This window comes from Sarcophilus harrisii, chromosome 4, assembly GCF_902635505.1.
Source record: "Sarcophilus harrisii chromosome 4, mSarHar1.11, whole genome shotgun sequence".
Classification (NCBI taxonomy): domain Eukaryota; kingdom Metazoa; phylum Chordata; class Mammalia; order Dasyuromorphia; family Dasyuridae; genus Sarcophilus; species Sarcophilus harrisii.
In genome coordinates, this window is record NC_045429.1 from 267,912,161 (window position 1) to 267,930,112 (window position 17,952).

General features: G+C 35.8%; 1 protein-coding gene across 1 annotated transcript in view; it reads right to left on the bottom strand.

Moving 5' to 3' along the window:
* Nucleotides 1-14,465: 14,465 nt before the first annotated feature.
* Nucleotides 14,466-17,952, bottom strand: part of CDC5L (cell division cycle 5 like) — a 46,505-nt gene continuing 43,018 nt past the window's right edge. Inside the window, exons 15-16 of the mRNA XM_003769088.4 lie at nucleotides 15,661-15,873; nucleotides 14,466-14,926 (exon numbers count right to left, since the gene is read on the bottom strand). Coding sequence (XP_003769136.1) covers nucleotides 14,822-14,926; nucleotides 15,661-15,873 — 318 coding nt within the window. The 3' untranslated portion in view covers nucleotides 14,466-14,821. The remainder of the gene's footprint in view (nucleotides 14,927-15,660; nucleotides 15,874-17,952) is intronic.

Below are 17,952 nucleotides of genomic sequence, written 5' to 3' on the forward strand. Positions count from 1 at the left end.
TTCCCTTTAAAATGATTTATTTTCTGTGTTCTTTATACAACCTATCAATCTAGTTTGACTTTTGTTCCTAAGCAGAGTCACTGCCAACTAGCTAATGTGAGGATCTGGCGAAGCCACTGAATGGAAAATGGAAGGCATGACATCCTCTGGTTCCTTTGAAACTCATTAGCTTCTTCTCCTGTAAATGGGTGGGGAAGGGGTGAAAGGAGTGAGAAAACCTGGATAAGAAGCTGAGCCCTGTCTCTTCTCTTTTAGCTTATTTTTCCCCAGGGATATGCTCTTGCTTCAGTTTCTTGAAATCCCATCTCTTCTTTATTTGTCTAATAATTTAGAGATGCTCCCTGGGCTATGGCCAAGTTTCCTTGATCTAAACACATTCCAGTTCAAAAGCATTTTAACATTTCATCTAAGACCTGCCCATGAGTGATAAATTGAGACCTAATTATTGCATCAAGGCTAAAATAGGATGAAGTTATTTTCGTGACACCCTTTCCCTGGATTCTAGTTCCTACCTGACCTTGTGTGACCTTGAATAAGCCCTTTCATCATCTTTCCTGACCTTCATTTCCATCATTTGCTAAATGAGGACAATGATTTCCCCTAACTGCACTAGTTGCAAGGATCAACTGAGGAGTATAAAATATAATGCCACAAGATTTTAGAAATTTCTTACATTTAGAAGAATTTCATATGTTTAACCTATATTAGATTGCTTGCTAACTTGGGGAAGGAAGAGGTGAAGACAGAGGGAGAAAATTTTGGAACATAAGGTTTTGCAAAAGTGAATGTTAAAAACTATATTTGCATGAATTTGGAAAAATAAAACACTATAACAAAATGCAAACTCATATAAATGTCTATAAAAATAGTGAAGGAGAAAAAGATTATCGAAATTTCTTCTTTGTCTATCAAAGGGTTGGCAGACCTCCCATGGAGGACCTCCATTTCCCCCTCCTTGGTTTTGACCCAGATAAAGCAGAAACCAAAATTGCAAGTAGAGACCATTTCAATCTTCCATTATGATGATTAGGAAGGTTATTGGAAGGAAGCTTTTACAGATGGGTCTCTTTAAGAAAAGAGAATTCTATTCACTATTCACTATTCTATTCTCTAGGATTTAGAACCAGAAAGAACCTCAGAGACTAGCACAAACTCTTCATTTTAGAGATGAAGAAAAGGCCCAAGATCAAAGAAAGAGGAGTAGAGATGAAATCCAAACCCAGTTCCTCTGATGCCAAACCCAGTACTTCTACGTTGCCTCTTTAGCTCTTCAGTACTTCAGGTTTTCCCAATTGTAAAATAAAGATAATATCTGTCCTATCTCACCCAGTTGTTGAAAGGACCCAGTAAGATTAAAGCATGTGAAAGTATTTTGCAAACTCAAAAGGGATCAGATTTTATAAGGTTGATGTAATTAGTGATGTAGTACTGGTAGCAGTTTTTCACTTCATCCCAACCTTCCACCACTATCTGGTAATGAGATAGCAAAGGGTATTTGTCCCCCATCACCTACTTCCCACTTCCCACCTCCTCTGCTCTCTCCCCCTACCATCATTCAGACCCTGATCTGTGGAGATGGCCTCCAGTGCTAGGCGACCCCCTAACCAACTACCACTCAGGCCCAAACTTCATAACAACATGAAAATATGGAGAGAAACCTAGATCTTCCAAGCACACAAGAGGACCTCAGATCAAAATATAAAAAAGCACCAGTATGCACCTCCATCCGATCCAAAATTTCAAAATGAAAAGATACTCGGAGACAAACAATGACTATGCAAGGAGTTATACCAGAGATGCCAACGTAAACCCTAGCATAGAAATCTGAAACCTGTAACCCCAGAGAGAAGGGGGGATACACAAGAAAACACCTGAGCAAATAAAAAAAAAACCCTGCCAAATATGATGAAGAAATTCTGTTAATTAAGAGGAGCCTGAGAAATAACCACAGCCAAAGGGCAGAACCCTACAATATATACTAGTAGAGTCACAGAAGGAAACTGGCCACAAGGACAATAAGAATGACTGGAAGAAATAAATTGGATGATTTTAAAATAAAATTAGAATTAAAATAAAAGCTGTGGATGAAAAAATTGAAAGGATAGTAAATGATGTAGAAGGTAAAAATCCCTTCCCAAGCAATAGATTCCCTGGGGAAAAAAATGAGGCAATCAATCCTATATGACTTTTAAAAATGACAAGAATTATTCAAGTAACTTAAAGATTGAAATTATTTTTCCAAGAAAATGAAAAGTGACAAAACACCTGACCTAGATAACAGGTCCAGAAGAAATAATTAAAAATCAATAGACTTCCTGAAAACCTTGATCAAACAAAAAACCTGCATACCATTTTTCAAGAAATACTAAAAGGAAACTGACAAGCTCTGTTAGAGCCAGAGAACAAAATGAAAATAAAAGAACTCATTGATACCCTCCTGAAAGAAACCTTATTCTGAAAATATCCAAGAATATAGACTAATATATCTAGGAATATAGCCAAAATCTAAAGTTCCTAAATTAAAGAAAAAAAATACTGCAAGTAGCCAGAAGGAAACTGCTAACTAATTTGATTTTAAGTTAATTACCACCATTAAAAATTAAATAGCAGAACTTATAAAAAATAAAAAGGAAAAAAGGAAACCATTAGAAATTACTTTGTCCAAGTATATGCCAACAAAATTACAAAAGCAGAAAATTCCCAGATTAATAGAATAAAATAGAAATTTTTAAGTAGAAAAAAGATATAGAACAGAAATAATTACCTCAAAATAAGGGCATTTACTAAAATGATGTAGTAAGAACAATTTCTATAATAATTTGTATTATTCCCCCTCAAAAACCTGGAGTGTATATCCTCACATAGTATCATATAAAGAGTGAATACAAATTTAGAATATATACTTGGACTATGAGGTATATAGATATATAGCCAAAAATGCTCTTGACTTTAGTACCAGGCACAATTTCTTTTCTTGTTAAGTCCTCATATTGCTCTCCCCTAAGCACAACATCTGCTATGGAGGTTGTTCGGCTCAGTTTCCTTGCTCTCTTTCTCTACAGCCCTACTCCCGACTACCAGGGCTCATTCTCTCTTTAATCCAGGTTTGGCTCTCTTCTCTGCTTCCTTGAAGCTGCTTCCTGACCCAAATGTCTCTCAACAATCTTTCCTTGCTCTGTGCTGAATGTTGTGCTTCTTACAAAATCACACACTGGATTTCAGCATCAAAATCACACACTGGATTTCAGCATTTTTCAGGGGAGCAAAGACTCCTTCCAGCTCTAAGGAGTCTTTGCTCCCCTGAAAAATGCCATGGCCAATGGTGGGGGGAAAGAGAGATCCCTTCTTCCCTCTGGTAGAGATGAAGGGGTCGTATACTCCAAAGCAGCTTCTTGCTTAGACTCTGTTCCAGAATTGTGAAACTCAATTGTTAAAGACTACCAAGGAAATGGTCTATCTAGTCAATAAACATTTAAGTGACTACTGTGTGCTAGGCACTAAGAACCAAGGATACAATAAAAAAGGCAAAAGATAGACTCCACATTCAAAAAGCTTACAGTCTAATAGAGAAGACAGCAGGAGGAGAGTTGCTACCCAGTGTAGGAGCATGATGGAGAAGATTAGAGAGGTGAAATCCTACTTAAGAAATGAATAGATGGCTGGCCTGGGAAATGTCATTAAATGGAAATTTCAGAAGGCATTCTCCACTCTCTAATCAAGGGAAAGAAAATGTCTCTAATTCCATCAGAAAAAATTCATTTTTTGAAACATTTGTACTTCATTTAATTAATCTTATCTCCATTATCTGCCTCTAAGTTTCTATGATTATATCAAAGGGGCTGGAGAGAAATCAAAAGGTCAGGGACCAACTTCTCTCCCACCCCCATACACACACACACACATATACAGATTGCATAAAACACAAACAGCCAGAAATAAAGCCTCTGAATTCAAGTTCATTATTCTCTCCAGTCGACCAGATGGCTTCTACTCTATAGTGAGTTTTCCAGTTTATTTCAGAAGATGCAACATCCACATATTTTAAAAGAGGATAAATATTTCTTCCATCCTTTATAATAATAGCTCCCATTTCTTTAGCATTTCAGGATTTGCAAAGCATTTTCCTCACAACTGTAGACAATGCAAGTATGATTAGTCCCCATTTCACCTGTGAGAAAACTCGGGGACAAAGAGGTGAGTGGTTTGCCCAGACTCATTTAACATTAAGTAGCAGAGCAAGGATGCAAACTCAAGTGTCCAGTATGTGCTGCATATACCGTGGCTGCCTCGGTTATGGAAAATGTCCATTTATATACAATGGCAATTGCCCATGTGCTTCCATCTTGCTGAGCTGCCACAGCTGGAGATGTGTTTCTTATATCAGAGAACTGGCAATATGGCAAATTCTGAAATGGGCTAAGTGCCAAAATAATTACAACAATAGCTGATGTTTGAATTCCGTTTAAAATTAAACACATCTGCCTCCTGAGCCTTTCTCTCAGTCTATCTTCTCCTAAAGAGCAACAGAACCCATTGTCTCAGAAAAGGGAGCAGGTTTTCATTGGTTTGTTTTGATAATTCACCAAATAAGTATCAGCAAAGTTTCTGGGGAGCTCTTTAAAGGGCCACGAGGTGACACTGTGGATAGAGCTCTAGGCTTGGAATCAGGAAGATTCATCTTCATGGGTTCAAATCTGGCCTCAGACACTATCTGTGTGACCCTGGGCAAGTCACTTAACCCTGTTCTTCATCTGCAAAATGAGCTGGAGAAGAAAATGGCACTTCAGTATCTTTGCCAAGAAAACCCCAAATGGGCTCACAAAAGTCAGTCACAACTGAAGTGACTTCAACAACAAAAAAAAGTCCTTTAAAACTGTAGATAAGCTTCATAAATGAAGCCACTCTTTCAGGCTTCGGAAAAGCTTCAACAGTGGAAAGCTAGGGACAAAGAGCAAAAAGGTTTCTTTTAAATCTCAGGCCATCACTCCTGATTACAAAAGTCAGTCTCTGTCCCCCAAAGAGCTTACATTCTCTTGGGGGAAAATGACCTCCACTCTCGATGAATCTTTGATATCCTTGTGGGTTTCAGCTTTCTAATTTGTTTCATTTTTCCAATTTAATTTTCATAATTGTGGAAACCAAACAAATACCCATCCATCCCACACTTTGTAGATTAATTTTGCTTGTCTTGTATTTATTTGTTACAAGATTTTTTTTTGTTCTTTCTTTCTTGTGATTTTTAATAGGATGGGGAAGATTAGCAATAATAATATCAATCTTCCCCTCCCCCCAAAAAAGTCATTGAAACTTTTTTTTTCCAAAAATGAACAGAAGAAAGTTCAGAAAGTAACATAAACAGGTAGGACAATTTTAAAAGTTAACATTTAGAACTTATATATTTTTTAAATGAAAAAAGGAAATGAGTATTATTAAGTGCCTCCTTCATGCCAGAGTCCCTGTGCTAAGTACTTTACAAATGTTATTTCATTTTATCCTCACAACAACCCTTGGAGGCATGGGTATTATTCATTTCAGTTGAGAAAACCAAAGCAGACAGTGGTTAAGTGACTTATCCAGGGTCACACAACTAATAAGCTTTTAAGACCATATTTGAATACATGACTTCCTACTTCAAAACCCAGTTCTCTATCCACTGTATCACTTAGGGGCCTCTAAAAGGCAAGGAAATACAATGGAGATGTAATGTTTCTTAGAGAATCTTTTTGAGTGTGCTCTGCTGTGTGTATAGAAGTGTTCTTTTTGATGTTCAAGTTCAAAATTAAAAATAAAAATTAAGAAAAAAATTAACATTAAGTGGTTAAGAGAAGGAAGGCACTACCAGTTGAGGTGGGGACAGGGAACTCTTCATGTAAAATATAGCACCTGTGGCCTGAAATATGTTAGGAGTTCTGAGAAATGCAAGTGAAGAGGGAGTGCCTTACAGGAATGGGGGACAGCCCCTGCCAAGCCATGCAAACCAAAGATGGAGTGTCCTGTGCTCAGAACAGTGAGTTAAGCCAGCATGACTAAACTGCAGAGAGCAGATTGGAAAGGAATGTCTTAGTAAATTGGAAAGCTTGGGGGGAAAAAGCAGATTGTCAAGAGTTAATAGAGTCAACCAGAAGAGTTGATATTTTATTCTCTAGGCAACTGTCATCTTTGCTTCTCCCACATCCTTTCCATCTAATCTGTTGCCAACATAATTTATTAAGCATGTTTTGTGTACATGGTACTGTTTCTATGTGAAGAACTTAGTTACTCTAAAATACAATATAGATGTGAGTATAGGGGTACACAGAACATGGGCCAGTGTCCTGGAGCAGTGGTCCTCAAACTTTTGTTCTCAATATCTTTATCTTATTAAAAATGATTGAGGATCTGTCCAAAGAGTTTTTGTTTATGTGGGTTATAGTTATAGATATTGATCACTTTAAAAACTAAAACTAATTATGAATTTGTAGACTCTCTGAAAGGATTTCAGAGATTCCCAGGATGCTTTGGACCACATCATATTTTAGAGTTAATCAAGTGTTTTACATGGTGACAGTATCATGTATATAACAAGTGCTTAATAAATGCTTCTTTAGAAAAGTGGGAAAAAATTTTATGTTCAATGTTTCTGATAAAAGCCTCATTTCTAAAATATATAAAGAATTGACTCAAATTTATAAGAATACAAGTTATTCCCCAAACGATAAATGATCAAAAGATATGAACGGACAATTTTTATATGAAAAAAATTAAAGTCATTTCTAGTCATCTGAAAAAATGCTCTAAATCACTATTGATTGGAGAAAAGTCAATGAAGACAACTCTGAGGTTCCACTTCACACCTCTCAGATTGGCTAAGATGACAGGAAAAGATAAAGATAAATGTTGGAGGAGATATGGGAAAACTGGGGACTAACACATTGTTGGTGCAGTTGTGAACTAATCCAACCATTCTGGACAACAATTTGGAACTATACCCAATGGGCTATCAAATTGTGCATATCCTTTGATCTAGCAGTATCTCTACTGGGTCTGTATCCCAAAGAGATCATAAAAAAGGGAAAAGGATCCACATGTGCAAAAATGTTTATAGCAGCCCTTTTTGCAGTGACAAGGATGCCCATCAGTTGGGGAATAACGGAATAAGTTATGGTGTAATGGAATATTATTGTTCTATAAGAAATGACGGGCAGGCTGATTTCAGAAAAATCTGGAAGACTTACATGAACTAATTCTAAGTGAAGTGAGCAGAACCAAGAGAACATTGTACACAGCAACAAGAAGATTATGTGATAACCAACTATGAAGGACTTGGCTCTTCAACAATGAGGTGATTCAGGCCAATTCCAATAGACTTGTGATGGAAAGAGCCATCCACATCCACTGAATATGGATCACAACATAGTATTGTTTTTTGTTGTTTTTGTTGTTTGCTTGGTTTTTTTCTTTCTCATTTTTCCCTTTTGATCTGATTTTTATTGCTCAGCAAGATAAATGTGGAAATATGTTTAGAAGAATTGCATGTGTTTAACCTATATTGTATAACTTGCTGTCTTAGGGAGGAAGGAGAGGAGAAAGGAGGGAGAAAAATTTGGAACACAAGATTTTGCAAGGATAATGTTGAAAACTATCTTTACATGTATTTTGAAAAATAAAAAGCTATTTTTATATTTTTAAAAATCTTCTTGACTGAATTTATATAAATTATATAAAGTCCTTACAATGGACTCAGGAGGACATGGGGTTTTTTTGTTGCTGGTTTTTAAAAGAGTTTTTATTTTTAATTGTATTTTATTTTTTCAAATACATCAAAAGAGAGCTCCAGAGAGCTCTAGGAAAATTTGAAAAAGAATGGATTGATTTCAAATGGGGTGGGGGTGGGGGTGGGGAGAGAGAATAGGAAAGGAATGGGGGAGAGAAAATGATGCAAAGCAATAATACCAGTTTTAGAGTTCAGAAGACCTAGTCTCAAATCCTGTTTCTGACACATATAGAGTGGGCAAGTCACTAACCCCTCTGTGCCCCAAGCAATTCTAAGTTACAGACAAATTGCTTATCTACCCCGGTTTGAGAAGAAACTTTTCATGAAGGGAATTTAGCAGTACCAGATGTTAAACTATAATATAAGGTAGTAATTATCAAAACTATTTGGTACTGGCTAAGAAATGAAAGCTAGATGACATATATAGACAGAGACATATAGTTTATAGCAACAAATAAAAATAATAACATATTTGACAAGTGTAAAAACATAAGATTTGGGGATAATTCATTATTTGGTCAAATTTGTTGGGACAACTTGAAAGCAGGATAGCAGAAACTGAGCATGGACCAATATCTCACATCATTTACAGAGATTAGGTCAAAATGGATAAATGACCTATTTATAAAGAGAGATTGTACAAGAAAAGTAGAACATGGAACATATTTATCAGACTTATGGAGAGGTGAACAATTTATGAATAAAACAAGGGATAGAAAGCAAACTTAAGTCTAAAAATGGATAATTTCAATTACTTTTAAGTTAAAAAGATAAAACAAATATAGCCAAGATCAAAAGAAAAGCAGAAAATTGGGGGGAAGGGCAGTTTATAGTTTATCAGAGAAAGCTCACAAACCTAAACTATAAAAAGAACTTTACCAAATCTGTAAGAATACAAGTCATTCCCTAACTGATAAATAATCAAAGGACATAAACAGTTTTCCAATGAAGAAATCAAAACAATTTATAGTTATATGAAAAATGCTGAAGTAGATTAAATACAGATTAAAGTTACCTTGAGATATCATTTTATATCTACCCAGACTAATTAAAATGATAGAATGGGAAAGTGACAAATGTTGGAGAGGATGTAAAAAAATTGAGCAATTCAGGAGAGCAACCTGGAATTATGCCCAAAGAGTTATTAATCTACCTTTATCCTTTGACCCAGCAAAACCACAGCTTGGTCTACTTCCAAAGATGATTAGAGGAAAAAAGAAAAGAAGCTATATGTTCTAAAATGTTTTATAGCAGCTCGCTTTGTAGTAGCAAAGAACTGGAAATTGCAGGGATGCCCATCAACTGGGGAATGGCTAAACAAGTTGTGGTAAGAATTGTGATGGAATATTGCTGTGCTATAAGAAATAATGAGCTCAAAGATTTTAGAAAAACATGGAAAGGCTTTCATGAAATAATGAAAAGCCAAATGAACAGAACCATGAGAACATTGTATGTAGTAACAATATTGTTTTAAGAACGACTTTGAGTGAATAAGCGATTTTGTTTATTCTAAATACCCAAATTAACTTGAAGAAAGACACCATCTGCATCCAGAGAATAGAAGTATGAATAGAAATAAAATAGTATGAATACAGGAATAGATGTATAGGATATTTTTACATATACATACATGTGTGCATATCTGTGTGCTTGTTTTATTGCATAAATTTAAAATAAATTAATTTTTAAAAAGAATATACACATGTATTTATACATATTTGTATAGATACAAAAATGCACACATGCATCTACATTATACATGAGTGTGCACACATACCTATGCATTTCTATATTTGGAATATTCTGGCAGTACAGAGAATCTTAATTGGCACATGAGAAAACTCTGCGTCTTTGGAGGCATAGAGCTAATATTTTTCCCTGCCTCTCCATCAAAATGCCAAATGAATCGCACTCTGTCTGTCAGACCAGTAACAGGGAATAACTGTGCAAGCTGGCTGGCAATCCCCCTGTCCGCCCCATGCCTCAGCCTCAAACTTCACTCAAGTTTTCCAGGACCAAATATTTCTAATAGTAGTGCTTTCTCATTCCAGGTTATAATCACAAGGCCCTCTGGGGAGAAAGAAAGCTTCCGGTATAACAAATGGCCTACGGAGAGGTCTCAGAAAATTGCTTTTAAAAGACTCTTTGCAGTCAACTATGCAGGGAAATGAAATAAGTATCATGTTGATTTGACTAAGTTATCACATGTGCCCCCCACCTCCTGGGCAGGCTATGAAAAGGCACGTTTCACTGGTTACAAATAACAGACAAATTGTGACTATAATGAGTGGTCTAAAGCAAAGGGCTCAGTGGCAATGTTAGGGGCAGGAAGAGCACTGCAGTGAGCAGAATATTAATCCCCAAGCCTTCCCCAGAGCAATGGAGACCGGGATGGAAAACAAGCCCTCCTTCATTCTAAGGCCCTCACCTCCTGTCGAAGGCTCTTGGGCTCTGGCTCGCAGGGCCACTAAAGTCTATTGTGAGTTAGAACTGGCAGCAGCCAGCACAGTCCCCGACTCCCCGAACCAACCTCTGCCTACCCGAGTCTAGGTTGTCTTGAAAGACTACTTTTTCTTCCTCCACTTTGTGAATAATGGTAGCATTTAAACTTCTGAAATCTAGCTTGGACATCACCATTCAACTGAAACGGCCCTCTCCAAAGTTAATGATCTCTTAATTGTCAAATCTAAGACTTCTTTTCAACCTTCACCTAATTGACCTTCGCAGCATTTAACACTGCCTACCACTTTCCTGTGCACTTTATCCTCGTGGGTGCTTTGATTTAAGCACATTTTCTCTGTCTCCTTTGCTGATTCATGATTTGTATCACACTCATTAACTCTAAGTCTAGCCCTGAAGGTCTGTATTAGGGGTCTTTTCTGTCTCATGTTGTGAGCTCCAACTCCTGTAGGTTAAATTTCCCTGAGGCAGATGACTTTCAGGTCTATGTAGTCTGCCTTGGGATCCCTGGCTCAACATAAAACTGAATTCATTGCCAATCCCCCCACCAATCCAATGCCTTTTGGACACTCCTATGAAGTAAAAATATGAAATAGATTTGGGAGAGTATAATTTAATTCATGATATAAAGAAATTTATTCCAGACATCCATCACTCATTACAAAAGTTTACCACTTATTATATGAAATAGCTCACGGACTCAAACAAAGCTAAATCATACTTATTAGCAATGTGCTTTTGGGGGGAATAACTTTTAAAGTCTTGGGAGAGAAGGGCGAGTAGGATCCAGGAAGGAGGCTGATAGTCTAAAATTATGTTAATCTTATCTCAGAAGTTGAAGCACTATAAGTGGCCAGACGAACTGATGAGAGCTCTATTTCACATCATTCTATGGGATCGAACAAGACAAATCTGGAAAAACTGACCTGCTTATCATTGATAATAGGAACAGAATAGGCTCATTTTAGCAATTCTAGAGAATTAGCTAGTTTAGAGTTCACATCACCTGTTACTCTTTATTTTTCTCGATAAGCATTTGTCTTTCCCCTCAATTAAAAATAAGTAACATACTTGGTCAAGAAAAATAAATTCTCAAGTTGCCCCAAAATGTCTCATTCTGATGTTTAAGGTTGAGCACCAAATGCTGAGATTCATATAGGTATCAAATGATGGGATTTAGGAGAGTAATTGGCACCAAATGTTCAATCCCGGGAAGAATTCACAATGGCCTTTCTCTTTGGCAAATGGTAGATTTATTTATGAGAAGAGGTTGCAGACAAAATGTAGATATACATAGACACTAGAAATGGTATAGATTTGGGAGAACATATAACAATTAACAAGGATAAAGACATCATGAGAGGTGATGGGAGATGAAAGACACCACAAGGTATGGGGAAGAGGTGAGTGGAAATATCCCAAGGCAGAATGCCATGGTGGGATAACTCAAAAGGATTCGGCAAAGATGACGTGAACTACTGACAGATGGGGAAAATTTAACCTCAGACAGTTGACATAACTTGGCTTTCTGATTAAATACAGTAAGGTGTGGTTACTCACAACCTACACGGGAGGAGGGGACCATAAGTTTGAGGTGATTCCCGTCTGTGCCCTTCCTGCTTACCCCAGAGTAATTTTATCAATACTTGAGACTTTCTCTGCCAGCCCCACCTAGTGACCGAGGACCTCATCACATCTGCATTTGCGTCAGGTCTCTTCAAGTCTTTGCTTACTGTTAGCACTTCTTAACTTCATTAGCACTTCCCTATTCCCACTCTCCCCAGTCCTCCTGCTTGAGTCTTCCTTGTCATTCCTATAGAAAAGGATGATTATAAATTCCTCTTGTAGGTTATCTTCTTTGGATGCTGTTGCCCAGGTTCTCAGCCTTCTCTTAAAACCTAGCAGATATCAAATACTTCTCAAACTGACAAAAGTGCATCATTTTTCACATTTTCCTTTTAAAAACAATTATGGAAGTAAACTCCTTCAATCTATTCAGACTTTCAATTTATGGCATCTCTCAAGGCAATGTCCTAAACTTGCTTTTAGTTTCCTAAAACACATAACTGGTCTAGTCTCCCACCAATCTCCCCTCCCAAACTTCAAATTGCACTCCAAGCCTGCCAACAATTTTCCAATTCTCATTCTCTTGACCACCAAACTGCTTAATGGTCACACACACACCTCCTTTTTTGTCATTTATTCTTTTGCTCTTAAATATATTTCTAGGCTCTATCCTCGATATTTACAAATAAAAAAAATTAAAAAAAAAAATATATATATATACACATATACATATTCATACACACACATATATGTATTTTATCTTATCCCTTTCCTCTTCCAAACATACTAAAAACTGAAATGCTACCCCACTTACACACAAAGTATAACCAACACAATAGCCCTAGCTGAGAATGTATGGCTCAGCCTGTATACATCTGATAAGGAAAAAGGTGTTTCATAAAGAGGACTGTTGATCCTGGTATCAACTGATTACTGTATTGTTCAGAATTTAGACATACTTCAATGCTGTTTTCCTTTACATTACAGTCATTGTGTAAAAACCATTAGATCTGCTGCTTTTGCCATGCTTAATCTACACAAATCACTCCAACTTTCTTGGAATTATTCTTATTCCTCATTTCCAATGAACAATGAATGTTCCATTACATTCATATACCAGAATTTATCTAACCACTCATTAATCAAGGGGCCCATGCTTTGTTTCCTATTTTTTGTTAATAGAAAAAGTGTTTACTAATTATTTTTGTATATCTAGGATATTTCCCCCCATTTCCTGATCTTGAAATAGCTGCTCAATAGTCGGACAAATACTATCTACAGTTCAGTGACTTTTCTGGTATTCCAAACTGTTCTCAAGTCATCAAATTAAGTATCTACTATGCCAAGAATTGTTTTAAGTGCTGAAGTTAGAAAAAAAGGAAAAAAGTCTCTGCCCTCAACGAGCTCACAGTCTTATTGGGAGAGACAACATAAAAGCAACTGCATGCAAATAAAAGTAAACAGAATAAATTGGGGGTAATCACAGGGGGAAAACACTAGTCTAGTAGCACTTATTAAGCACCTGCTATGTGCTAGGCATTGTGTTAAGTGCTGCAGATACAAAGAAAAGCAAGACAGTTGCTGTTCTTGGGGAGTTCACAGACTATCTCGAGTGTAATGCATCTAACCTAACACAAGCATTGGAAAGGCCTCTTGCAGAAAGTGTGATTTTAGCTGAGATCAGAAGGAAACTAGAGAAGGGCTAGAGATGTAGTTGGAGATGAGACCAAAAAAAAATTCTAGGTATATATTACAAAGCTGAAAATGGATGGAATAAAGAAATAAGTGTTGTATATAAAACAGCAAGGAGGTCAGTGACAGTGGAACACAGAATATGTGGAAGAGAATTAAAGTATAAGATGTTAAGGCTTTAAAAATCCAAATTGTTTTCCAGAAATAGACCAATTTAAACTCCCCCAATAGTGCTTTGATGTTCCTGCTTTTCCATATTCTTTCTGATATTTGCAATTTTAACTTTTTCTGTGATCTTTGTTAATCTGATAGGTATGAAGTAAAACCACAGAACTGCTTTAATTGCTTTAATCTACTATGAAGGTGCAGTAGATGGGGTAGTAGATGACTCAAGCACTGGCCCTGAAGGATGACCTGAATTCAAACTCAGCCTCAGACACCTTACTAGTTATGTGACCCTAGACACATCATTTAACTCCAATTGCACTCCCTCACACACATACACACACACAAAAAAATCTACTGGAGGAACAAGTCTTACTTTCATTCTTTTTCTCATTCTCTATTCTCCCTTGGTATTTTTATCAACCCTCATGGAATTCTCAGCTCTGCACAAATAACAGTCACTTCTGTGAATTCAGGTTTAATTTCTATCCTGAACTCCATTTCCCTATTATGCTTTTTTGGCACCTCCACATAGATATGAAGTTTAGTATGTCAAACACAGAATGCGTCATTATTTATTCCTCTTTACACCTCCTACTCCCCATTTCTGTTGGTCCCAGATTTGTAACCTTGGAATCCCCTTCAACTTCCCTCTCTCAGAACTACCCAATATCCAAATCTTACTGATGTACCTCTCTCTCTCTCTCTCTCTCCCATTGATCACTCTTTTCTCAATGGCCTCCCCTCACCATACATACCCCTTAGGCAACTAAAAAGGCACAGAGATATTAATAAAATTAATGAATATTTGCCAACACTGAAGGCATGATAGTTCTCAAAAATTTTAGTTAATTTTTATTCAAGAATTTTCTCACAGGCAACATGTTTAAGAACACTTTTAAAAATAAAAAATGTGATTTTTAAAGGTCAAACTAAAAAAAAAATTCAGCAAACATGACATTACTAAAAGAAAGATGATTCTCTTAATAAATTAACTTCTAAAAAGTTTTGTGGAGTCAGAGTTTATACATAAAGAATCTAGATGATGAAATCCATTCAAAACAAATAACAAACTCAAAGTCATAGATAACAGGCAAATGTTTTGATGAACATAAACATCAGCTTCATTCTTCCAAAAGATGAAAACAAGCATCAGACTCTTTATAACAAAATTCAAATGCTGTTTCAGTATTTTGACTTTAAAGTCTCTTTCTCCAGGAGCAAATCTGCATATCTTTGCTGAAGTTCCTTTTCTCTTTCTTGCTGTCGCTGAACATCTTCTTTTAAACACTTGGGAAAACAAAAATATGAAATTTTTTTTAAATTATACTATCTTATGAAATATTCCATCTAGTAATAAATAAAAGTTAACATAGTTGAATAATTTACAAAGAAAGAAACACAATGACCACTTATTAAATCATTCAGCTTCACTAATAAAGAAACTCTATTCTGAACATTCAACTTCAGTTATTTAACTTTTATGTCCTTGTTTCTTCAAATGACTGTGAAGTACCACTTCACACCCACAAAATGGAAGGAGGAAGGAAAAGAAAAGGAAGCAGAAAAAACAGGAAAGATGATGGAGGAGAAAATGTTAATTTCTCAAAGATTTATATAGCAGTATTATTCAAATTTTGGCAAAGATTATTATTCAAAGATTATCAAAACTGGAAATATCAATGTCCAATAAGGGAATAGCTGAATAAATGATGGTATGTTACTATAGCAAAACTGTAAAGAGATATGATTAACATAGAAAATCTATGAAGATATCTAAAAATAGTACAAAGCAAAAAAAGCAGAATCAGAAGAATACAGTACACATTAACCACAACCAAATAAAAAGAAAAGTGAACAGAAATAAATGGTCAAAGAAAGTTGACAGAGCCTCAGAATGTCTGGTCATTAAGGAAATTTTATGGGCTGAAATGTAGATAGCTATCACACAAGTTTAATTTGTTTCATCACTCTTTATTATAAAGTAATAAAAATCAAATGGCCACAAGGAAGAACCATATTACCTCTAGTCTTCTTGGAATTGCTGAATCCTCATGTTTCTTTAACTCCTCAAAAGTACGAAGTTCCAAGTGAGCTTGCTCTATTTGGTCCCATAAATCATTTAACTGTTTCATTAGTCCCATCGCTCGAGATTGGTAGCCACCAAGCAAAATTTTCATCTTCTTTTCCATTTTTGCTGCCCTTTTAGCTTCTGTGGTCATATGACCTCTATTTATCTGAAAAGAGACCATCACATCATATCACATCTGGGAATGACAGAGTAGTAAGTCTTTGAGGTCACTCAGTCTTCAGTATTCTAGATTTCATATCATCCATAGAAGTTGACAAATAAGTTTCAGGCAATCTTGTTATGACCTTACTATTTACTAAAACATGGGCAATGCAAAGAGTTTTAGGGGATCCAATATATATGAAAATCCTGTTTAACAGATGAGGTTAACAGTTTTATTCCAAAAAGAACCTTCTGCTGACATTCTAAAACCTATGTAGCTGACAGTAACCTATTCAAGACACTTTTCTCTAAGGAGTACTATGATCTATAGGTTTATTCTCACTTTATAACCAAGTTTCAAGAATTCTAGGATAATGGTCTTTACTACTTTTAAGAGCAAGCAATAAGTGAAGGTACTGAAGTCATCATCAACAACCTATCAAACAACAGTTAAGCTGAAAAACATCTGCCAATTGTTGACATTACAAAAGTTATTCCTTGATTTCAGAGAAAATGGTAGAACATAAGAGACATACTGCTGCTCACTAAAATTATTTTAAAGTGATTTTTTTTTTTACCAAAAATACCTGCCTTTCTTATATCATAGATTTACTTAATCAAATAATTGAGATGTGACTATAAAAGTAATGAAAACAAATTCTGCACACCAAGATTTTTACACACTCAGATAAAGGCTGTCCACTTCAAAATTTCCATTCACTTATTCTAACCAAACTATCATAATTCAAAACATTCTTAAACTCTTTAAAAAATACTTTCAGGGACTATAGTACAGTATTTTGAAGATCATCATTAATGGGATATCTGAGGGTAGATTTCATTTTTAGAACAAAACTGACAGTGGAATTTCTATTTTATTCTAGTGGTAACAGTGAGACATTGAAGCTTCCTGAGCTAGAGAACAACATAGTAAGACCTCAATTTGGCAGCTATAAAAGATGGATTGGAAAGAGATTACAGCTAAATGCCAGAAGACCAATTAGGAACCTATTCAAGAAACATTAATTTGGGAAAGGTCACTAAAAGGGGAGAAGTAGAACCAAAATGTGTCCTTTTAGGGTTTTGATTAACATCAAGAGACTGTAAATGTTGACTCTACAACTTAACTAACCTACCTTCAGCACTTTGAAATGTCCCTGGAAAAATTCTTTTCAATATTTGAGCCCACAGAAAAGTCTTTTTTCTTCTCGCTTTTTTCCTTTAATATAGCATACTGCCTTAGAGAAAAGGCAGCAAAGGAACCTACTTATTTTTATAATACTAGAAGTCACAACTGAAAAATTATGATCAGTAAGTCCAATTCAGGCCACCCTCATCTCCAAACCACTTCCATATAATGATAACAAAGTGAATTATGCCTTTTTTTAAAAATCCCTTACTCTGAATGTCCATCAATTAGAGAATGACTGAATAAGTTATGGCATATGAATGTTACAGAACATTATTCTTCTATAAAAATGATCAACAAGATGATTTCAGAGAGGCCTGGAGAGACTTACATGAATTGATGCTAAGTGAAGTGAGTAGAACCAAAAGAACATTATACACAGCAACAAGATTATGTGATGATGAATTCTGATGGAAGTGGCTCTTTTCAACAATGAGGTGATTCGGGCCAATTCCAACATACTTGTGATAGAGAATCATCTAATCCAGAGAGAGGACTATGGAGACTGAATGTGGATCACAACATAGTATTTTCACTTTTTTGTTGTTATTTGTTTGCTTTTTGTTTTCTTTTCTCATTTTTTTTATCTGATTTTTCTTTTGCAGCAATGATAATTGTGGAAATATGTATAGAAGAACTGCACATATTTAACATATATTGAATTATTTGCTGTCTAGAGAAGAGAGTGGGGAGGACAGGAAAAAAATTTGGAACACAAGATTTTGCAAGCCTGACTGTTGAAAATTAACTTTGCATATATTTTGAAAATAAAAAAATTTATACTTTAAAAAAATCCCTTACTCTCAGATATCCTATGGTTTAGATAGGTGTAGCGTTTAACATGTGGATGTATCTGTTTTAGTGGTCATATGGATTTGCTTCTTGTTTTAGGCT